At 37.7% G+C, this 20,596-nt stretch overlaps 1 protein-coding gene across 1 annotated transcript; it reads right to left on the bottom strand.

The window, feature by feature from the left end:
* Positions 1-3,704: 3,704 nt before the first annotated feature.
* LOC130734359 (WAT1-related protein At4g08290-like) lies at positions 3,705-15,766 on the bottom strand. The gene is made up of 7 exons (XM_057586724.1): positions 15,503-15,766; positions 15,325-15,387; positions 6,668-6,784; positions 6,076-6,319; positions 4,923-5,081; positions 4,667-4,818; positions 3,705-4,099 (listed from the first exon to the last, which is right to left on the bottom strand). The coding sequence occupies exons 1-7, from the start codon at positions 15,712-15,714 to the stop codon at positions 3,940-3,942; spliced, it is 1,107 nt and encodes a 368-aa protein (XP_057442707.1). The 5' UTR covers positions 15,715-15,766; the 3' UTR covers positions 3,705-3,939.
* Positions 15,767-20,596: the final 4,830 nt, after the last annotated feature.

The following is a 20,596-nucleotide window of genomic DNA, read 5'->3' as shown; positions in this document are numbered from 1 at the left end:
AAATGAAAGTTTCGCGAATCTGATTTTTCCGGCGTCATTCTCCGTGAATTCTAAGATATGTTTTGGCAAAAGAATTCCAAAACTAAAATGAGGTCTCCTTGTATTTTTAGCGACTAATGCAAAGTCGGTGTAAAACTATTTTACCCGATAAGTTGCTTTTTGCATCGGATGTCGGAATAGAAAACTTCCTTCTGAAGAAAGATTGAAATCATCAAGAGAAATGGGTGTACGCGTGTGGAATATTCATTTGAAGCTCTGAATAGAAAAAGCCTTCATTGTTGGTTGATTCTAGGGTTTTTGAAATACCAGGGTTTTAGTTTCGGCAAACTTCCGATGATTGGAATCGGACGTTCGTAGATCCTAGAGTTTCGCCTCGAAACGATTGTGATATATGGAAAAAGAGAAGTTCTAACATTTCTCTGAAGATTTTTGGAATTAACTTCCGTCGTGCCTAAAAGTGAAAACTAGCTATATACTAGGGTTTCTGACCTAGGTTTAAGCGTATAACGATCGTTCTATAACTTTTAGCGACTCTGGTACAATCCTTAGACTTTTCCTGAACTTTCTCCTTCATAAATTTATTTCATTTGATAACTCTAGTTCAGGTTTCCATTCACGATACATCAACCCTAATCGTGAATAGGATTTTATTCACTTAGCATAAGCTTAAAAACTTGGGTCTTACAATTCACCTATTGTAGGAGAAATCCACCTATTGTGGGGAAAAAGACCTCCCTAATGGAGGAAAGAGGAACCCCCAAGGGGGTGGCGGCTCAGAGGAGATGAAACCCTAGCAGACAAGGATTTGGGATTTTCAAAGAGAGGAGAGAGCATTGTTGACAATTATACTTTTATATGACTTGATCACTTGGAGGGATTTTAATGAAGGGGAGGGGAGGTATTTTAATTAGAAATCTTGTTTGGTAGTGGAGGGGAGGCGAGGGAAAATAACCAGAGAAGAGAACTTTAATGACTAAATTACTTTTACATCTCTTATATATTTATCGGATTGTTTAAAAAATTAAACAAATTATAAAATCTGTGACGTGAGAAAAAAAATTATATTAAGAACTCAACGATTACAAAATAACAGTTATTGTATATTGACATTGATTGCGAACTTTCAGAAAATATGTGGATTGTTATTATAGTTTAAAAAAAACGTTCGGGCCAAGGCCCTCCATGTTAAAAAAAAAACGGTTGATTGTTATAAAAAATCAAATTAACATATTTTTTTCCAATGTTGGTTGTTAACATCGTTTAAAAAAAACAGTATTGATGTTAACTTAAGATAAAGAAACATAATTTTCAAAAAAAATTAATTATTAAAAGGAGAAGTGAAAGAATTGTGTGTGTGAAGAACATAGATCGAAAGAAAGGGCTTTTGATAGGATACAATTAGAATTTAAATAATTTGTAAGAGCATTTTAGTCATGTGAATCATTTCTCCTCCCATTCCCCCCCCCCCAACACTTAGGAGGTGACACAAAATTGAGTTATGAGGGGTTTTAGTCCCCTCCATTGCCCTCCGAAAAAATGAAACAAACATAATAACTTTAAAAAAAACCCTCCCCTCCCCTTCCCTCCCCTCGACTCCCCTCCAACCAAACAATATATTAGGGAAAGGAAAAGCCGACGTATGTGTCTGAGCATATATGCTTAATGCTTAAAAACTAAAAAGTGAGATTTTTTTTGTTCAATAAAATAAAGTAGAGATTAAAGACGGCTAAAACCCTTCATCCAAGTTGGGGCCTTGCTAGTCCTTTTGGGCCTGCTGGACAAATTGGGCCCAGTGCCATCATAGTACCAAATTTCATTTGCTTCCAATAAAACTACCAACCAACATGCAAAGTCAGACTTGCTTGTTGATGCAATGAAAATATGGTGAATGATGGTGTTGTTGAGCATGACTTGGGGACCATGGTGTGGCCTTAGCAATTGATGGTAGCAATGTAACCTAAACGGTGGTCAATACGCTGGGTCTCATAAATTTCCTTGAAGTGAATAAAATGCCATTTTTTTCGACAGCAAAATACTAAAAATAAGGATTAAAACGAAAGTAGCAGATAGACTGGACTTGGACTAAAGCATAATGAGAAAAGCCTTTGCGGGGAGTGAGAGTTGTTCTCCTAGATTTAGTGGGGCCCAGAGCAGCAACAGCAACAAGGAAAGAGGATTAAAAGATGGACCAAAAAAAAGTAGTAGAAAACCGAGGATTAAAAGATGTTACTCTTGACAAAAAAACTAGATATTACACTTACATTGACAAAAAAAGAAAATGATGGTAAAATGGGCCTCTGCTTCACACTACCAACCATTTGTATATAGACTGCTTTGACAAGAATAAAAATTAGCAACACTATCTTCAACACTATTTTATTAATTAGTTGAAATTTATGTGGGTCTCATATTAATAGTTAAACACTAAAACTTAGGTGAATTTTAATCAATTGATAAGAAAATGTTGAAGAAAGTGTTGCTAGCATTTTTCATATAATTACATTATCGTATAGGCTTAATTGCACTTTTGGTCCATCACATTTGCCTTTTGTGCGATTATCGTCCCTAAAGTAAGAAAATAGCAAAAAACGTCCCTCACTTTGTCAAACGACAGCACTTTTGGTCCTTCATCCCTATTCTGTCGAAAAACTAACGTTTTCTGTCAAATATTTAACAGTTTTCTGAAGAAAAAAATTAATAAAAAATAGAAAAATGAAAAACCCATAAAATTTATGATGTTCTTTATCTTCTTCAATTATTTTCCAGAAAAAATAAGAACAAACTCATCATCAACAACAAGCCACCAAAACATTAGCCTTTCCCCTACAACAAACCAGCAAAACACATGAATTGAGATCCTTCTCCACCAAAACATTATCCTTTCCCCTCCACCAAACCAGAAAAAGCATGAATCGAGATCATTCTCCAGCACCAACACCTTCAACCCCACCTCTTTAGCACTGGTTAGATCTGAGTATGAGACAGAGATTGGGTCTGGGTTTGCGTCGAAATGAACTATACTTTATTCCCGCTTGTGATTGTGAGCACTACATAGAAGAACCATGGTTGAATCGAAAACCCCATTCTCTACCTCGATTTCCCTCGGGTTCTTCCTCTTTTCTACTTGCCCTTTTTCCATTTCTCTTCAATTTTAGGGGGAGAAGGGTGCTTGGTTCATGGTTTTGCTCAGTTTTTTAGGGATGCTAAGAATTGGGGTTCTTCTTCACCCACCTGGATCTGGAACCTGAAAGAGGTTATCGTTGTTTTTAGATCTGTGACATGAAGTAAGCAAGACTGAAGGTTATAAGGATCATGGATTTGGAATCTGACACCCCTTTCTACCAAATTTTGTTCTATCAAGCCTTCTCATTGCATATCCAGCATTACATTCCTCTTACATGATCCTTCATGTTTTTGTGGTGATTTAAATGAGTGTTAATAGATTAATGAGTTGATTCAGAAATTGGGTTTCAATGTTTTGGGTTTTGATGGTGTTGAAGCCTGAAGGTGAACGAAGATGATTGAAAAAAAAGTTTTTTTTTAATTTTTTTTTCAAAAACCGTTAAAATTTGGATAGAATAGGGGTGAAGGACCAAAAGTGCTGTCGTTTAACAAAGTGAGTGACGTTTTTTGCTATTTTTTACTTTGGGGACGATAACCGCACAAAAGGTAAACGTGAGGGACTAAAAGTGCAATTAAGCCTATGATAAAAAGATAGTAAACACTTGATTTAACAAAGTATTAATCTAAACAAAGTCGTGTTTCAACTTTCAACATAACATGGCTCATGTTATATTGCCAATGGCAACACTAACAAACACCACCATATTTACCCTACACGACAATTTTTGTCACATTATCCGTAGACACAAGATAATCAAGGGTTTGAGCCTTATACAACTTTCTTTTAATTAATTAATTAATATGTTAATTCCCCTGTTATTTAGTATTAGTTGATGAGGAAATTGGCAGCTGTAAATTTTCCGTTTCCTTTGTTGGTGTTGTTGTTCCTGATGGTGATGTGAGGTCTACATAGTCCTTCCCTTTTCCCCAAACCACAGAGTAAAGACCCACTGCGATGATGATGCTTCCAATAATACTGAGATAAAAAAAAGTGTACACAGAAACAGAGTATCATTCAGAAAAACTAACAAGTTATACATATAACAAGAATAAATAATATAAAGAGTCCATTTGTGTGCCTATAATTATATTAAAAACTGTTAATTGACAAAAAATGAAAAAGTAAAAAAAAAGGGACACATAACTTGAATGAAACTTGCTTATAAAAAAAATAATTTGGTTAAATATGGTTTTTGTTTCTACAAAATAACGAAATGTTGATGTTTGTTGATTTTGGTCCATCTAAATTTTTTTCATTGAAATGCATCCTCAATTTCTGGAAATAAATATGTTTGAGTTTCTGAGAGGGACTAAAATCAAATTTCTAGGATTAAAAATAATATTTCGAGAACTGAAATTACTAAAAAACGTTGTAATTAAAAATTACTTTTTTCTGTAGTTATTGGTCTTTTTAGGGACACAAATTTCTGAAAATTTGAGATATAATTCAACGAAAAATATTTGAGGAACTAAAATTAATAATTCACTCTCTTTCAGGGACTAAAACCATATTTAAGCCGAAATAATTCAAGTGAGGAAATACCTTCCCAGGTAGAGATGTTCTCCTAAAATGAAGGAACCCAAAGCTGCAACGATGATCGTGCAAAGAGGATTAAAGGATGTAACAAACACTGGACCTCTGCTTTTCATTACCAACCCTTGTACATAATATGCTATACCCGAACTGATTATACCCTGAAATGATGAAAAATTGCTTTTGTATTAACTAATTAAATTCTCATATTAATGTAGAGATTTGAAAGAGATTGAAGTTGAAAGCAAGTAATTGTTGTACTAACAGTGTAGAGAGGGCCATAGAGCCTGTAATCAAAACCAATAGTCCATGCTTGAGAGCGATGTTCTGCAACCAATGCAACCACAGCACTTTCCATAGCACCAACCAAACAAATCAAGGATGATAGTGATAGTTCCGCAGGGTACCTTCTTATTGTTATGGACTGTTCTTGCATAATCACAATTTGTTGTGAGCTAGAACAGAGTGTAACAAATATCATGATATTTAATCACTCATGCCTAATTATTTTAGTAAACTATCATTTTCGTGCCTGAAAGATGTTTGATTGGGCACTTTAGCCTTTGAAATATAGAAATTATTATTTTTCACATGGCTTAATTACACTTTTGATTCTCATCCTTTTTTATAAATGCGTGATTTTGATTCATCAGAAAGATAAATTGCACTCTCTAGAAATTAATCTCAGAACCTCCCCACCCAAACAACATGTCCCCAACTTTGCGTGATTTTGGTTCATATAGCTTCAATTATTTAAATTAACTCCATCTTGTCATGTAATATTAAAAAGAAAAAATTGACATTTTGTAAGAAAAATTATGTTGAAAGTGATATAAATGGTATTAAATTTTCATTCACATAAAAAAAAAATTGTGATCCACATTCACTTTTATTGTTAATTATATGAGTTGTCTAAATCACCTTAAATATGGGATAAAATTACTTTGGCATTAGGTGATTCAGTAATTATTTGATCACTGATCTTACACGTCTAGTCATGAGCTGAAATTTCCTAAATACATGTTAAATATTATCGTGTTCTCTAAGCTATGATGATTTTACCTCATATTTACTTAGGGTGATTTAAACATGCTCATTATTATGATGATAAGTTAACATATGAACCCAATTTGTTCAATTTTAAAACTCGAGGGACTTAATTTGGACTATTGAAATTATATAGACCAAATTAAAGTATAACTAAGTCTTTTCAGTGGCTTCTAAAAATGAAAAAGGTATTCATTTTGCAACTTCAATTTAATTTATGAAAGATTGATTCCATTTGCCATTTTGCATCTTTCTCGTATGAAAATGGAAATTTCCATCTTTTAGAGACTAAATTGACCGAGCCAATCTTATTCTCAGACCAAAATGATGGTTCACTCCCAACTAATTTGATGAAATAACTAGTAAGTTACCTGCAAAATGTAGAAAGAAGACCAAGCCAAACAACCCAGACCAATAAAGAGAGTCCCTGCGATCCAGTGTTGGTGACTCTGAGTGGAGTGATTTCCACTCTCCTGGTGAGTTGTGTTTGGGTTATGGAATAGGTGAACTTGAGGACCTTTGTACAGTGTCATTAACAAGGCCCCTGCAAATGATACCAAGGTTCCAATCACCTTTGCTTGACTTCTTAACTCTTTGATTTTTACACGCTCTAACCTGATAAAACATAGAGTAGAGTATATATACATATACAATTTTGCATTAGAGATTGTTAAAAAGAGAAATAACACTTGTACAATTTTGTATAATGAGACTCCTGTTAAAAGGTTCCATTTTTTGTTTTGAATAATTTTAAATGTGTAACAAAATTGATTCGCGTACACTGATTTTTGAGGAACACGGACGACACCTGCAGTTTATGGTGTTTTCTAACTGCCACAAACTGCAAATTAATATGGCGGTCAGAAATTAATGACCACAAATGGCTGTTGTCGTCAGTATCGCTAAAAATTGGTGTACACAAATCGCCAATGAATTTATAATCTTGTAAGATTTGAACTTCACCTGAGTATTACTGCTAACACAAAGGTCACGGAGGGTACGGCGTTCATGACAGAAGATGCAAATGAAGCTGAGGTGTATTGCATCCCCAAGAAAGTGAAGCCTTGATCAATTACTGGCCTAAAATAACAATATATTTAGGAAAAATTATTAACAGGCACAAAGAAATTGCAGACTGCATGACAATAGAGAATGATATTTTTTGCTGTCATAATTTGCTTAATGAATGCTTTTAACTATTTATTCACTCGTCTCTGTTTTTTCGTTTCTGACTTTTCTCGCTCCTGTTGTTTCTCTAAGAAATTGTGTCTCCAAGTAATTACAATCATAGAGCAAACAAATCATTACATCCTTTTTTTTTATTTAACAATGAAAAGTACGTGTGAATTTTAACTACTACTGAAACAAAATTTATCAGAAATCTAGAAAAAAGAAAAGGTGTTTGGAAAAGATGCAATCATAGACTCAAATAGGCTTAATAACATTTCGGTCCCTATAGTTTTGAGAATACATGATTTTAGTGCTATAGTTTTAATTACTCAAACTAACGTCATCTACTTTCAAGATTGACCAAATTTGGTCCAAAAATTATATTGTTAACGGGTAACGAAAAAAAAAAGCTAACATAAATAATGATTTTGGACGTAGAAAGTGACACATAATACGCTACTCACATAAAAAAAACAAATAATTAATCTTTTTCTTAATTATTGGACAATCATTTATTATTTGGATTATATTTGTTCAATTTTAAAAGTAAAGGACTTGATTAGAGTAATTGAAACTATAAGGATCAAAATTGCCCTTTTGTAAACTAGATGAACTAAAAATGTAATTAAGCCTTTAAAATACTCAACAACTCCTATGGTTAGACTTATATTTAGATAAGTATTGATTCACAACTCAACTTTCTCTTTTATTTGATTTTCACTCACATTCTCTTCTTAATTATTTCTTTATTTTATTCATATCACATCGATCATCTATAATATCTCTGATTTCTCTATCATCTTTTTTTATATCTCAAAGGTGTAAGTGTGTTTCAAGTATTAATGGAAATTACACATATATTTGAACTTGTGGTATATCATTGAAATAATTGAAGTGAGAAGTGGTAGGTACATATTAAGGCAAATAGTTCTAGTTAATCCCCATATTCCATCCTCTTGCAAATCCTATTACTTACTAAATGAAGTTTAAAATAAAAAATAATTTTTACATTTTTTAAATACCAAACATTTATTTTTTTCATTTAATATATATATATATTTTTTTTTTTTTTTTTTATATGGTTTAATATCGTGAAAGATGGAGTGAACGATGGAGTGTGAGTCATCGGCTTTCTCTCCCATGGGAGGAGGCAGCCCGAAGCCGCCGGATGACGGCACCCAAGCCCAGCGTACATCATTCAAGGATAAGCTCATGGGGGGACAACCTGTCCCTCCTCCTCAGCAGTTTGAGGACCTGATTGATAAGGGTACAATGAAGGTGATCTATGTCAATGACAATCCACTATTGCCTAAAATAGTGGTGGAACGGGAGGTGATTGAAAGCATGTGTTCTCCATGGGAGAACTCACTAGTGATTACACTACTGGGAAAGAAGCTGGGTTACAGAACAATGAAGGCCAAATTAACAAGTTTATGGAGGCCTGCAGGAGAGTTTGATCTCATGGATGTGGACAATGGCTTCTACATGGTCAAATTCGATAGAGAGGCAGATAAAGAAAAAGTCATGGGAGGAGGGCCATGGATGGTCTTTGATCACTACCTGGCGGTTTCCACATGGAGCCCGGAATTCATCTCCCCGGCAGCGCGAGTTAAGAAAACGTTAGCTTGGATTCGAATTCCTGGGTTGAATGTGGTGTTCTACAATGAGAGCTATCTACTATCAGCGGCTCGAGCCATTGGCAAACCAGTTAAACTGGATAGGAGCACACTCAAGGCGGAGAGAGGCAGATTTGCTAGAATTTGTGTTGAGCTTGACCTGAACAAGCCGGTGGTGGGTAAAATCTGCCTAGAGGACTACTGGTACAACATTGAATACGAGGGCCTCCATGTGATCTGCACGCGTTGTGGATGCTATGGCCATAGAAGCAGGGAATGCAGTGGCCCGGCAACACCAGCAGGAAAACCTACGCCGGCGCCGGCTGCAGCCGGGGCAGTGGAGGCTCAGAAGGCCACAGGGACGGCGGATGAGATGATGGGGTCAATGGACGTCCAAATTGATGACCAGCCGTTACAAGAGAAGGCAGTTACGGACTCCGGAATTATTGAGGATACAGGCATTCATGAGGCAATTCAAACGGAGAAACAGGCTCTGAATGGCAATGATGAGCAAGAGGTGGAGCCCTTGGGTACGTGGATGACGGTTACGAGGAAAAAGAAAAATCAGAAAAAGCCAACGACCCAGGTATCCAACATGGCGGCAGGGAATATTCCTGGGAGATCAAAAAATAACGCACAACCTAGGAATAAAGAAGGTGGGGCCGCGGCCAAAGGAACACATGGCAAACAAAACGGCAACCAAGGCAGGAAAGGACAAGGAAAGGAGCAAATTAAAGAGGGAATAGTCAAAGATTCCAAGGGAAAAGGCAATGGAATTCAAGACACCAATGATGAGAAATTAAAGACCAATGATGAGCAGTCAAGGACCAATGATGAGGGGAAGAAAACAAGGGACGTTGGCAATGCTATTGCAATCTTGTCTCCTGGAGTTTTTCAATTCCAATCAATTGGTGGGCCCAGTGACCAAACATTAGGATTTAACAAAAAACGCAGATTCCGAGGGGAAGATTGGGACCGTGGAGGACAAGGTTTTAATGTTGAATCCAATCAGGGTCCAAGTACCATAAATGTCTCTAATGAACGGCATGCAGATGCAATGGTAGTGTTTGATGATAACACTAAGAACCAGCTATTACTGGAAGGAGCTGAGCCAGGGCTCGTGCAGATTTCAAATGCAATTGTCATTAATGACTGATTGGTCCTTTGTCTATGGGGCCAAGGGGACAACCCCTAATTTTCCAAACATTGTTTTAATGATTGGTTTTGATGATTTCAAAATAGTATCTTGGAATGTGAGAGGTGCTTTACATGAGCATGGGAAACTTGCTATGCGAGACATTGTTCGTAGCAAAAAGCCAGATGTGGTTATCCTGTTAGAAACCAAATGCCAGTTCAGGAGAGCAAATAGATTCTGGTCCTCTCTTGGCTTTGCTCCTATCTTCATTGAGGAGGCCAGGGGCTTCAGTGGTGGGATCTGGGTGCTAGCTAACAAAGGCTCTAATATGAACTTCAGAGTCATTGACACCTATCAACAAGTAGTGACCTTTGAGATTTGGAAAGCAAATTTCTCATGGGTTTGCAGTGCTGTGTATGCCTCACCTATTCCGGTTCAGAGAGAAGGTTTGTGGGATCACCTTCTTCTCCTTCGTAGCTTGTCTAGCCTTCCTTGGCTGCTCTTAGGAGACTTTAATGAAATTCTTCTGCCTTCTGAAGTCCGGGGGGGTGAATTCATTCCTAGTAGAGCTGATCACTTTGCGTCTATCCTTGAAAGGTGTAACCTCATGGACCTGGGTTCTGTGGGCCGTAAGTTCACATGGTTCAGAAAGGTTCAAAATAGATTAACCGTGTCCAAGCGGTTGGACAGAGCGTTGGGAGATGTTGATTGGCGGATGGCGTTCCCTGATGCGTTTGTGGAGGTCCTTAATAGGGTGCACTCTGATCATAGTCCTCTTCTTCTTCACTGTGGGATCACCTTGTCTTCTGCTCAGGACCGGCCATTCCGCTTCCTTGCTGCCTGGGCGGAGCACTCCCAATTTGAATCAGTTGTCGAGAATGCTTGGCGGTCGGGGGAGGAGAGAATGCACCATAAGCTTGCCAGGGTCCAGAAGGCGTCTCAAGAGTTCAACAAGGAAGTCTTTGGCAACATTTTCAGAAAGAAGAGGCATATTGAAGCCCGCCTTCGTGGAGTCCAACGAGAGCTTGACTTGAGAGTCACATCGGACATGGTCCTCTTTGAGGCTGATTTGCAGCGTGATTACAGGAGTATTCTCAGGCAAGAAGAGCTCCTTTGGTACCAGAAAGCTAGAGACAATAGGGTGCGGTTTGGAGACCGTAATACGGCGTACTTCCACACCCAAACTATTGTTAGAAGAAAGAGGAATTTCATCCACCATCTTAAGTTGCAAAATGGTGAGTGGTGCTCCGAGGCGGAGGTCCTTAAGCAGGAGGTGCAGGGTTTTTTCACCAATCTTTTTGCGGCGGGCCCTCCTCTAATGGGGTCGGTCCTTACCCATACCCGCTTTCCTTGTCTTTCTGAGGCGGCGAGGGATCTTCTTGTGCAATCAGTGGGAAAAGAGGAAGTCAGAGAGGCCCTAATGAGCATGAAATCTTACACAGCTCCTGGTCCGGATGGCTTCCAGCCATTCTTTTATAAGAAATATTGGAACCATGTTGGTGACACCTTGTGGAAGATGGTGAGAGATGCATTTCAGGGCGGAGTGGTTGAGGAAGAACTCATGGAAATTCTGGTGGTCTTAATCCCAAAAGTTGATCACCCCATTACTGTCAAAGAATTCCGACCTATAAGTTTGTGCAATGTTACTTACAAGTTGATCACCAAAGTGTTGGTCAATAGGCTGCGGCCATTCCTGCATGATTTGATTGGTCCAATGCAGAACAGCTTCATCCCGGGGAGAGGAACGATGGATAATGCCGTCCTTGCTCAAGAAATTATTCATCACATGGCACACTCTACAGCTAAGAGTGGTAAGGTGGCCTTCAAAATTGATCTGGAGAAGGCATACGATAGTGTCTCCTGGGATTTCTTAAAGGAGACGTTGGAGTATTTTAGGTTCCCGGAACCCATGATCCGGCTCATTATGTGTTGTGTCTCCTCCTCTCAAATTTCAATCCTTTGGAATGGCTCGCGTCTACCAAAGTTTAAGCCGGGGAGAGGGCTTCGACAAGGAGATCCTCTATCACCTTATCTTTTTGTCCTTTGCATGGAGCGTCTATCGGTTTCTATTCAGAGCTTGGTAGATGATGGAGTGTGGAAGCCAATAAGGATATCTAGAGATGGCCCGCCAATCTCTCATCTCTTCTTTGCTGATGACGTGTTGCTTTTTTGTCAAGCTTCAAGAAATCAGGTTAATCTTCTTGCTTCCACTATGAAATCCTTTTGTGATAACTCTGGCCTCAAGATTAACGTGAGTAAATCCAAAGCTATCACTTCAAAGGGTGTTGCTGAGGATGTTAAAGCGGAGATCTCTAATATTGCTCCTATCCCCTTCGTCAACGACCTGGGTAAATACTTGGGCTTCCCTCTCAAAGGAGGTCGTGTTCAACGGAGAAGCTTTGATTTCCTCCTAGAGAATATTCAACGGAAGATGGGCTCTTGGAAGATGAACATGTTGAACCTAGCAGGAAGGGTTTGCCTTGCTAAATCAGTCATAGCCTCCATTCCAACTTATACTATGCAGGTTTTCAATCTTCCTCGCTGTGTGACAGGTCGCATCAACAAGATCACGCGTTCCTTTATTTGGGGGAGCAAGGAGGGAGCGCGAGGTTGGCATCTTGTGGGATGGGGCAAGGTAACCAGGCCCAAGAACGAAGGAGGTTTGGCTCTTCGTGATATGAACCAGGCCAACACAGCACTGCTTGGCAAAGCTATATGGAGCATCTTCCATAATCCTCAAAAGCTGTGGGTCCAAGCCCTTAAACATAAATACTTGAGTAAATCTTCTATTTTGCAGGTCCAAGCTAAGCCATCAGATTCTCATGTGTGGAAGGGGCTGCTCAAAGCTAGAGACCAGTTGAAGTCAGGCTTCCAGTATCGTTTAGGTGAGGGTAATACCTCACTGTGGTACGCTGATTGGAGCGGCAACGGAAACTTGGCAAACCAGATACCGTATGTTGACATCCACGACACCGATTTAGCCTTGAAGGACATCATCGCTGGTGGAGTGTGGAATCTTGATCGCCTCCTTACTGCCATGCCCACTGACTTCCTCCAGCAGCTGCAGCGTATAGAGCCGCGAGTTACCCAGGGGCGGCGAGATACTTGGATTTGGAAACCCAGTGACAAGGGTTGCTACACGGTCCGGGACGCTTACCTTTGGCTGAGAAACCAGGCCCAGCCGCCGGCAACAACGTCAGAGGATTGGCGCTGGATTTGGCACACGAAAATCCCAGAGAAAGTGCGTCTTTTTATCTGGTTGGTGATGCATAACTCTATTCAAGTGAACCAATATCGCTTCAAGTGCAATTTGACGGACTCACCGGCCTGCGGAAGGTGCTCAGCGATGGAGGAAGACATTATCCACTGTCTTAGAGACTGCCCACACTCTAGGGAAATTTGGAGAATGGCAGGAGCCTTGAGGTGGCCGGGTTTTCTAGCTCAAGACTACAGACATTGGGTGCGGCGTCAAGCTCAGGGGGTGCACGGCGTGAAATTCATGCTCTGCCTCTGGGGAATCTGGAAGTGGAGAAACAACATGGTTTTTGAACCATCTCCTTGGCCCCTCCAAGAAGCATGGCGGCGCATTTGCCATGAGCATGATGATACCGTAAAAGCCATGGATAGAGGCCTTCAACCGACGGAAGTAGGGTGGCTCTGCAGTAGATGGAAGCTGCCACCAACGGGTTATGTTAGTCTGTGTGTGGATGGTAGCTATCGAAGCCATGAGCATTGTATGGGGGCAGGAGGGTTGCTGCGGGATGAGCTAGGGCAGTGGGTGAGAGGTTTCCAGGCTTTCCAAGCAGGAGGGAACCCACTGTTATCAGAAGCTTGGGCCTTGAAATTAGGATTACAGATAACTTGGGATGCAGGCTTCAGAGATGTGATTTGCAATTTGGATTGTGGTGAGCTTCTAAAATCCTTGGGAGAGGTTGACAGCAGACGTTTCCTCCCTATCTTGGATGATATTATTCAGTTATTAGATAGACCGTGGAGAGTCTCTTTGAGTGCCTTCAGCCGTGATTGTAACATGCCTGCTGACTGGTTAGCCAAAAGAGGAGCTTCGAACCTAGAACTGCCTTTTTGTCTGCTAGATACTCCGCCTATGGAGCTTGAAACCCTCATTATGAGGGATCGTTTGGCTGCGTTGTAGTTGTTCTTGTTGTTGTTTTTTTTCCGATGTAACAAAAAAATATATTTTTTATATAATAGAAAGAAGATTAGCAGAAATGTGTATAGGAGAATATAACGTTGCTCCATTCTTTAAAAAAAAACGTTGCTCTATTACGCACATTTGTTACTTGTAAGAAAGAAAAGAAAGAGAAGCGAGAAAGAGTTATATGCGCGAAAAAGACAGGGTTCTCTCATTTCAGAAGTAAGATAGAATAGGTGGACAAAGAAATCCATTTGTTTCTCTTTCCATCTTTTCTGTTCACGTTTTCTCTTCCTACAAACTAAAGAGTGTATTAACTACTACCTCTTGTCAACTTAGAAGAAAAAAATTTGTTCCTATATATCTGTCAACTTAAAATTTTAAGAAAACATTAAATGATATTTTTCTAAGAAATGTCTTACATTTTAAAGGGTGAAATAGGAAAACAAATAACACTTTTATGAAAATTATCAAAATTAACAATACTCTTTAATTCATGTGTTTCTTCTCTCTGAACAGTTATATAAGAACGGAGGTAATATTAAGTGGGAATCCCATCAACACGTTTTGTATACGTTCTTTATAGGTCGTAGGTTTTGGGAAATATCAATATCCATGCATCATAAAAAAACTACTATTATGTAAAAGTATGTTAACTTTTTTTAAAAAAAAAAAGTACACACTACAACAATCAATGCTTTTAGTGACATAATAAACCGCAAAAAATGACTTCAGAATAGTTCTAAATCCACCTACTTGATTATCCTAAAAAAGTATTGGATTCTTTTTAAATGCATTTTGATATTTTATTAAGTATTAATTTTATTCTAAAATAATAGTATTTAGGAGGATATAACATCATTTTATTACTAATTTTCCTCTTAGGCCAAAGAATAATGATAATTAACAACATATTTGTCTTATCAACACATTGTTTATATTTCTCTTTCATTTAAATAATCAAATTAACTAGACCTAATAAGTTCACTTTATAATATGTTTGAGCTGTTAAAAAGAAATTACAAAGTGCTTTAAATAATGAATATTTTATGTATCTCCAAATGCATTAGTTTATTAAGCAAGTTAAACTCATGTAAGGAAAATATTACAAGTTTAAATCTTGAAAAATTCATTTGTTGGGAGAGACTACTCAGTTACTTGAGCTGATGAGGACATCATGGTAAAAAAAAAAAACAATTTATGTAATGGAAAATGTTATGTGGACCCTTAATTGGTATAACACCTAAAATGAGAAAAAAAAATTAATGTGATATATAAAGCTATGTGATAAAAAGAGGTAAATTAGAGAGAAAATCAGGTGTATGCATGCATGGATTGAAAGATTGAAATAATCCAAGTATTTCTTCTAATTCAAATTTGGCTTACCAAAAAAAAAACTTTAAGTGTCTACAGATCATAAAACTAAAATGAGATTTTTCTTAGTAATCCTTATAGGATCAAACAAGGGTGTGGCCCCAATTCCTCTAGCATGCATGTTACATGTCATGTTAATTAGTGCTGAAAAATATAGGTTTGAGATAATTACTCAAGAAATCCAAGAGCTAGTATTTGTACGAACACAGAGAGTGTCATCTTCGGCCTAGTCTTCCTGCAAAATCATGAGAAACATTTGATCACATCTCTTATATTGTCTTCATCATCAACTGAACAATTCTTAAATAATGTAAGACTTCTAACTCGAACTTGAAAATTCTAAAATATACCTTTCAAAGAACAATGCAAACGGAGCGAGCGCAACTGCAGCGATGACATTGCGGTACACAACGAACACCAAGCGACTCATCCCATGATTCAGACTGGCCATGCTGAACACGTATGTTCCAGCCATCCCAAATTGCAACCCCACTGTGAACAAATAAGGCTTTGCTCGGTTGAACATTTTGCCAAAATCGCCAGTACCACACATTTCTGTCATCTCTGTGTTAGAAAAAAATGTTTTTATGTTAAAATGTGGGTAATTCTCAAACGAGTAGACGGGGCTATATATATGCGATGGTAAAGTGCATGGAATGGCCCTCCTCTTTATAAACACGACAAAACCCACTATCCAGAGCAAGTAGATAAGTCTCAGCATCTACTACCAATGTTTAAATTAAAGTTATCTCCTCTTTATTTAATGGCAACTTCATTTCCTACCCATAAATTATTTTAGTCTTATATACCTGCATTAAGTGACTTAGTAGATTATTGTTATATGTAAGGATTTTGACCGTCAAGTCTTATTGACGACATAGGGAGTGACATTTTATGATCGTGACCGTGAACAATGAAAATGATGGTGCATATACCGATGTTAAGAACAAAATTTTAGTGATCCAAAAGAGAAGAATGAGAGAACTATTATAAAATAAAATATTAATATAAATATGTGAATGCTAATTCAATTGGAGCATGTATATTTATTGGTACACATCATTTTGGAGTACCATACCTTAATCTAGGTATCACATCTAACATTTTTTTTTAATTTGCTCATTCGTGTTATCCTTTGAATTCTTGTAAAGTTCCACTAACCAATTATAAAGAAAAAAGCTACTATCACCTCCGTGTTGAATTGTAATGAGTCAGAACACACTTTGGATCTACCATAATTATTTTCCACCAACCTAGGGGCGGAGGCAGTGGGGTGCTCACGGTGGTCATCGTCACCCCCAACTCCAAGTCCAAGGTTTTCAATAATTTTTTTATGATACTATTGTTATTACAGGCACCAAGTGTTGTAATAATTACTCAAGGAGTAATAATTACATAGTGTTCCAAAATGACAAGTGTGTTGATTTTGCATTGAATGGATTGGAATGAAGTCCCACATAGAAAGTGGAGCAACTTTCCAAAGTATTTATATATCATTAAATGCCAACCATTCAACAAAGAGACAAAGTGAGGATATAGTGCCACATGTGCATGGTTTGGTGGTCCCAAGCTTTTATGTCACATGTTCCATTCACACCATCCCTCGCCGGTGTCGCCACCGGCGACACCGGCGTGGGCGTGGGCGTAGAGGCGCTAGTGGCGGCTTGTAGACGTGTATTACCCTCTCCACCATGGAATCAGAATTCGTGGCTCTAGCTTCTGCAGGACAAGAAGCTGAATGGCTAAGAGATCTCCTATTGGAAATTCCATTGGCTAAAGAAAATGTTTCAAAAGTGTTGATACATTGTGATAGCCAAGCCACCCTAGCCAGAGCATACAGTGAAGTATATAATGGGAAATCTAGACGCATAGGTCTGAGACATTCTCTTGTGAGAAAGATGATTAAAGATGGAATTATCTCACTGACTTATATACGAACAAGCTATAATCTAGCAGATCCTTTTACTAAGCCACTGGCCAGAGACTTAGTAAAGAAAACCTCGAGAGGTATGGGATTAAAACTCCTTGAGTAAGAGTTCCAACAACGGTAGCAACCCAATCTGAAGTTAAGAAAACCTTAACCTAAGATTCAATGGGTAACAACAAATCGTTGATTTGGATGACAATGCAACATTAAGCAACAATGTTGACTATTAGATATTGAGGGCTGAGTATCAATATACTCTTAATGAACTTCATGATCGAAATATGTGTTTTTGCGAAAATCACATACGATATGAACTTCACCTATATGAATTTCGAGATGGTGCCGTCTCAAATGAGAGTTGGAGTTTCTCTCATAAAAATTCACGAAAACAGGAAAGCACATGGCCATAAAAAGTGCTAGGCGAGGAAAATGTAGGCGAAGGACCACAAACGAGTGTGTGTAATTTTATGCCGGTATGATCATTAGGAATATGGGTTCAAAGCACAGCTACCTAATATTTCGATTATACTTTGCACAATATTTACTAAGGTTTAGTTCAAATCGAAAGATACTAAACTGTATTAACATTCATGTGTGTCTATTTCTGGAATTGACATTGTCATTTATGTAACAAGTGGGGGATTGTTGTAATAATTACTCAAGGAGTAATAATTACATAGTGTTCCAAAATGACAAGTGTGTTGATTTTGCATTGAATGGATTGGAATGAAGTCCCACATAGAAGGTGGAGCAACTTTCCAAAGCATTTATATATCATTAAATGTCAACCATTCAACAAAGAGACAAAGTGAGGATATAGTGTCACATGTGCATGGTTTGGTGGTCCCAAGCTTTTATGTCACATGTTCCATTCACACCATCCCTCGCCGGTGTCGCCACCGGCGACACCGGCGTGGGTGTGGGCGTAGAGGCGCTAGTGGCGGCTTGTAGACGGCACGGCACTTGAGGCACGACGCATCGACGGCAACGGCAACGCGGTTGCCGTAACGACCGTTTGTTTTGCTCGTTTTGAATTGGAACATTGCGACTGTTGGGAACAGATATATCTGTTGGTAACAGACACAATATATGAAGGGTCGCAACCTTATACATTGTTCTGTTTTTTTGCCTATAAATACAGTGCATATTCAGAGTTCAAAACATACTTTTTTCATATCCTCTGTTTCCAGAAAATCACTTCCCTTCATTTCGAGTTTTCATTAGTCTTGTGCAAACTCGAAGCAAGGCTGATTATCCTGGGTATTCTTGCATCCAAACTCTAAGACGAAATCAGAGAGTACTTGAAATACTTTAAGGAAAGTGATTTCCATCACGATCAAGCCTATTTTTCTAACACCAAGTGCTGCAATCTGAAAAATGAAACATATATAAGTCGTTGTAAGTGAGGAGAAAGGTTTCGTGATATTAGGGGAGGTGGGGAACCGAAATTGTATGACTGATTTAACACTCATGATAGTATAGTATTATAATTTTAACTTTTTAACAACCTGTGGACATAGATTTAAAATATTAATTGGTAAATCTTAACTTTTAAAATAATATCAAATTATAACTTGGAAATCTTAAAATTAAACTGGTATATGTGTAGCAGTCATTTAATTCATCCGATGCACAACTATATATCACTTTAATTTCTTTATATTTCTTTATAAAAACATGAGTTCTGACTTTTGATTTAGAGATTAAGAAGATGAATGAATATGCATTATCATTGTAAAAAAGTTTTATACTGACATTTAACTATAGTAAATCACATAAAACAAAGTGATTACATAACTCAGATAAAAGTTATAACTAATGAATATTATCTCCATCTTCCACACATACACATATATGTATTATTGGCGATGCTTATATTTTTTATGTTATGTAAATTTGGCTCTTGTGGACATAATTTTTTGCCTACGGCGCCCCTGCATCAACCTACAAATGTTTTGTGGCTTCAGCAAGAATATGGGCTGGTCAAGGGTTTTTAATTCGCGAGACTCGCCTAAGAGACGCTCACACCACACAGCGGGCGACTGCATGAAAAGGTCATTGAGACACACTTTGTCTTCATGCTTCAAGCACGATGTCTTGTGGGCTAGTTAGGGGCTTCCTAGCTGCAAGGCTTGCCCGAGCAATGCACAAGTCATGTACCACTGAAGGGTTGCCGCGTAAGGTCATTCATTCGTCTTTCTCCAAACAGCCCGCCTATTTGAAAGTCCTTGTGTCATTAGATGACCGATCATTTGTATGTTAGCATTGACTCACCCATTTGAAGAGAAACCCATATAAAGGGTTTGTCCGAATAAAGGACTTGTAGTTTATTGCTACTGTGTGTGGATTCTTGGGCCGAGTCTATGTAAGGCCCAACGGTTCAATAGAAAATGAAAGTTTTAGGTCTTTCCCAATATATAAGAGAAATGTTAGCTTGTAATCAGAGGATGTTTTTTCACTTATTTAAGATACAACAGCGACTAGGGTTTAAAAACTCTTACTTCTGATAAGGATTTTGTCTTGGCTATCGTCATATTTCACTCGCCGTGAACAGAATAATATCTAACCGCGTTCTAATTTAACGATTTCAAATTTAGCCAAACAGAATAATGTATGAGTACCAAACTTTTATTTTTAATAAGCAATGATGTATTAAATACTAACACATATTTATATTCTAAATATTAACTTTTCCTCCGCTGTAACCAAAAAAATATTCTAAATATTAAAAGTACACGGGGACCCTTCAAGTTTTTACTTGCAATCTCAACAATTTTTGTAAACAGTGTCATTTTGTCAAAATGAAAAACGTGGGAGAAATTTGTTTCTAACGATTTATTGTATAAATAATAACCCATGCGATTCTTGAAAAAAAAACCCATGGGATACACAATTTTTATTAGAGACCTCTTTTAGTTATAGCCCATATGATTTTCATTGCGTTTCACTAGTGGGATTAATGTGTTTTCTTTTAATATACTAGTACGATAACCCGTGCGCTGCACGGAATTTTATGTTAGAATTTTGTAATAAATAAATTAGTTTTCATATATATGTAATTTTTAAATTATACATAAGTCAATCATGTAATAATATATGAAGAGAAAAATAGAATAAATAAATGAAATTGTGTTGTACACATCAAACATTTCCAAAAACTTCCTTAAACACTACATTTATAGTACTGGTCTGTTGTTTGCCTGACTCGTCCAGTATTCAAAGTTTAAGACTTTTTCTTGAGCGTACTCTAGAGAGAGCTACATATAACTAACCATGAGTGAAGACGGGCCTCATAAAGAAGAGCCCAACCTGAGATAGTGTTTGTCGTTGGCTTTTGTTTATGATCAACGCAAAGCATACTGCAATAGAAAACTGTCTGCTTCTGAATTTAATTGGAAATTTGGATCAGAAGGAACCAAGTCCATTATTGAAATGTGCACTTTGTCATTAGCATTGGTTTCAGTGATAACAGTTGCACCAATATAACGTTCACCAAGTTCATCAACAATTAATCTGG

Source organism: Lotus japonicus, chromosome 1 (genome assembly GCF_012489685.1).
Source record: "Lotus japonicus ecotype B-129 chromosome 1, LjGifu_v1.2".
NCBI classification, from domain to species: domain Eukaryota; kingdom Viridiplantae; phylum Streptophyta; class Magnoliopsida; order Fabales; family Fabaceae; genus Lotus; species Lotus japonicus.
This window is presented reverse-complemented; position numbering and strand designations above follow the sequence as displayed.

Excerpts from the sequence above, each read along its gene's own strand:
- LOC130734359 (XM_057586724.1), bottom strand. The coding sequence starts at position 15,714 with ATGACAGAAATGTGTGGTACTGGCGATTTTGGCAAAATGTTCAACCGA. Across the intron at positions 5,082-6,075 it reads CTTCTTTCTACATTTTGCAG|TCCATAACAATAAGAAGGTA; the intron begins GTAACTTACTAG and ends ATGCAAGAACAG. Across the intron at positions 4,819-4,922 it reads TCTATGGCCCTCTCTACACT|GGTATAATCAGTTCGGGTAT; the intron begins GTTAGTACAACA and ends TCATCATTTCAG.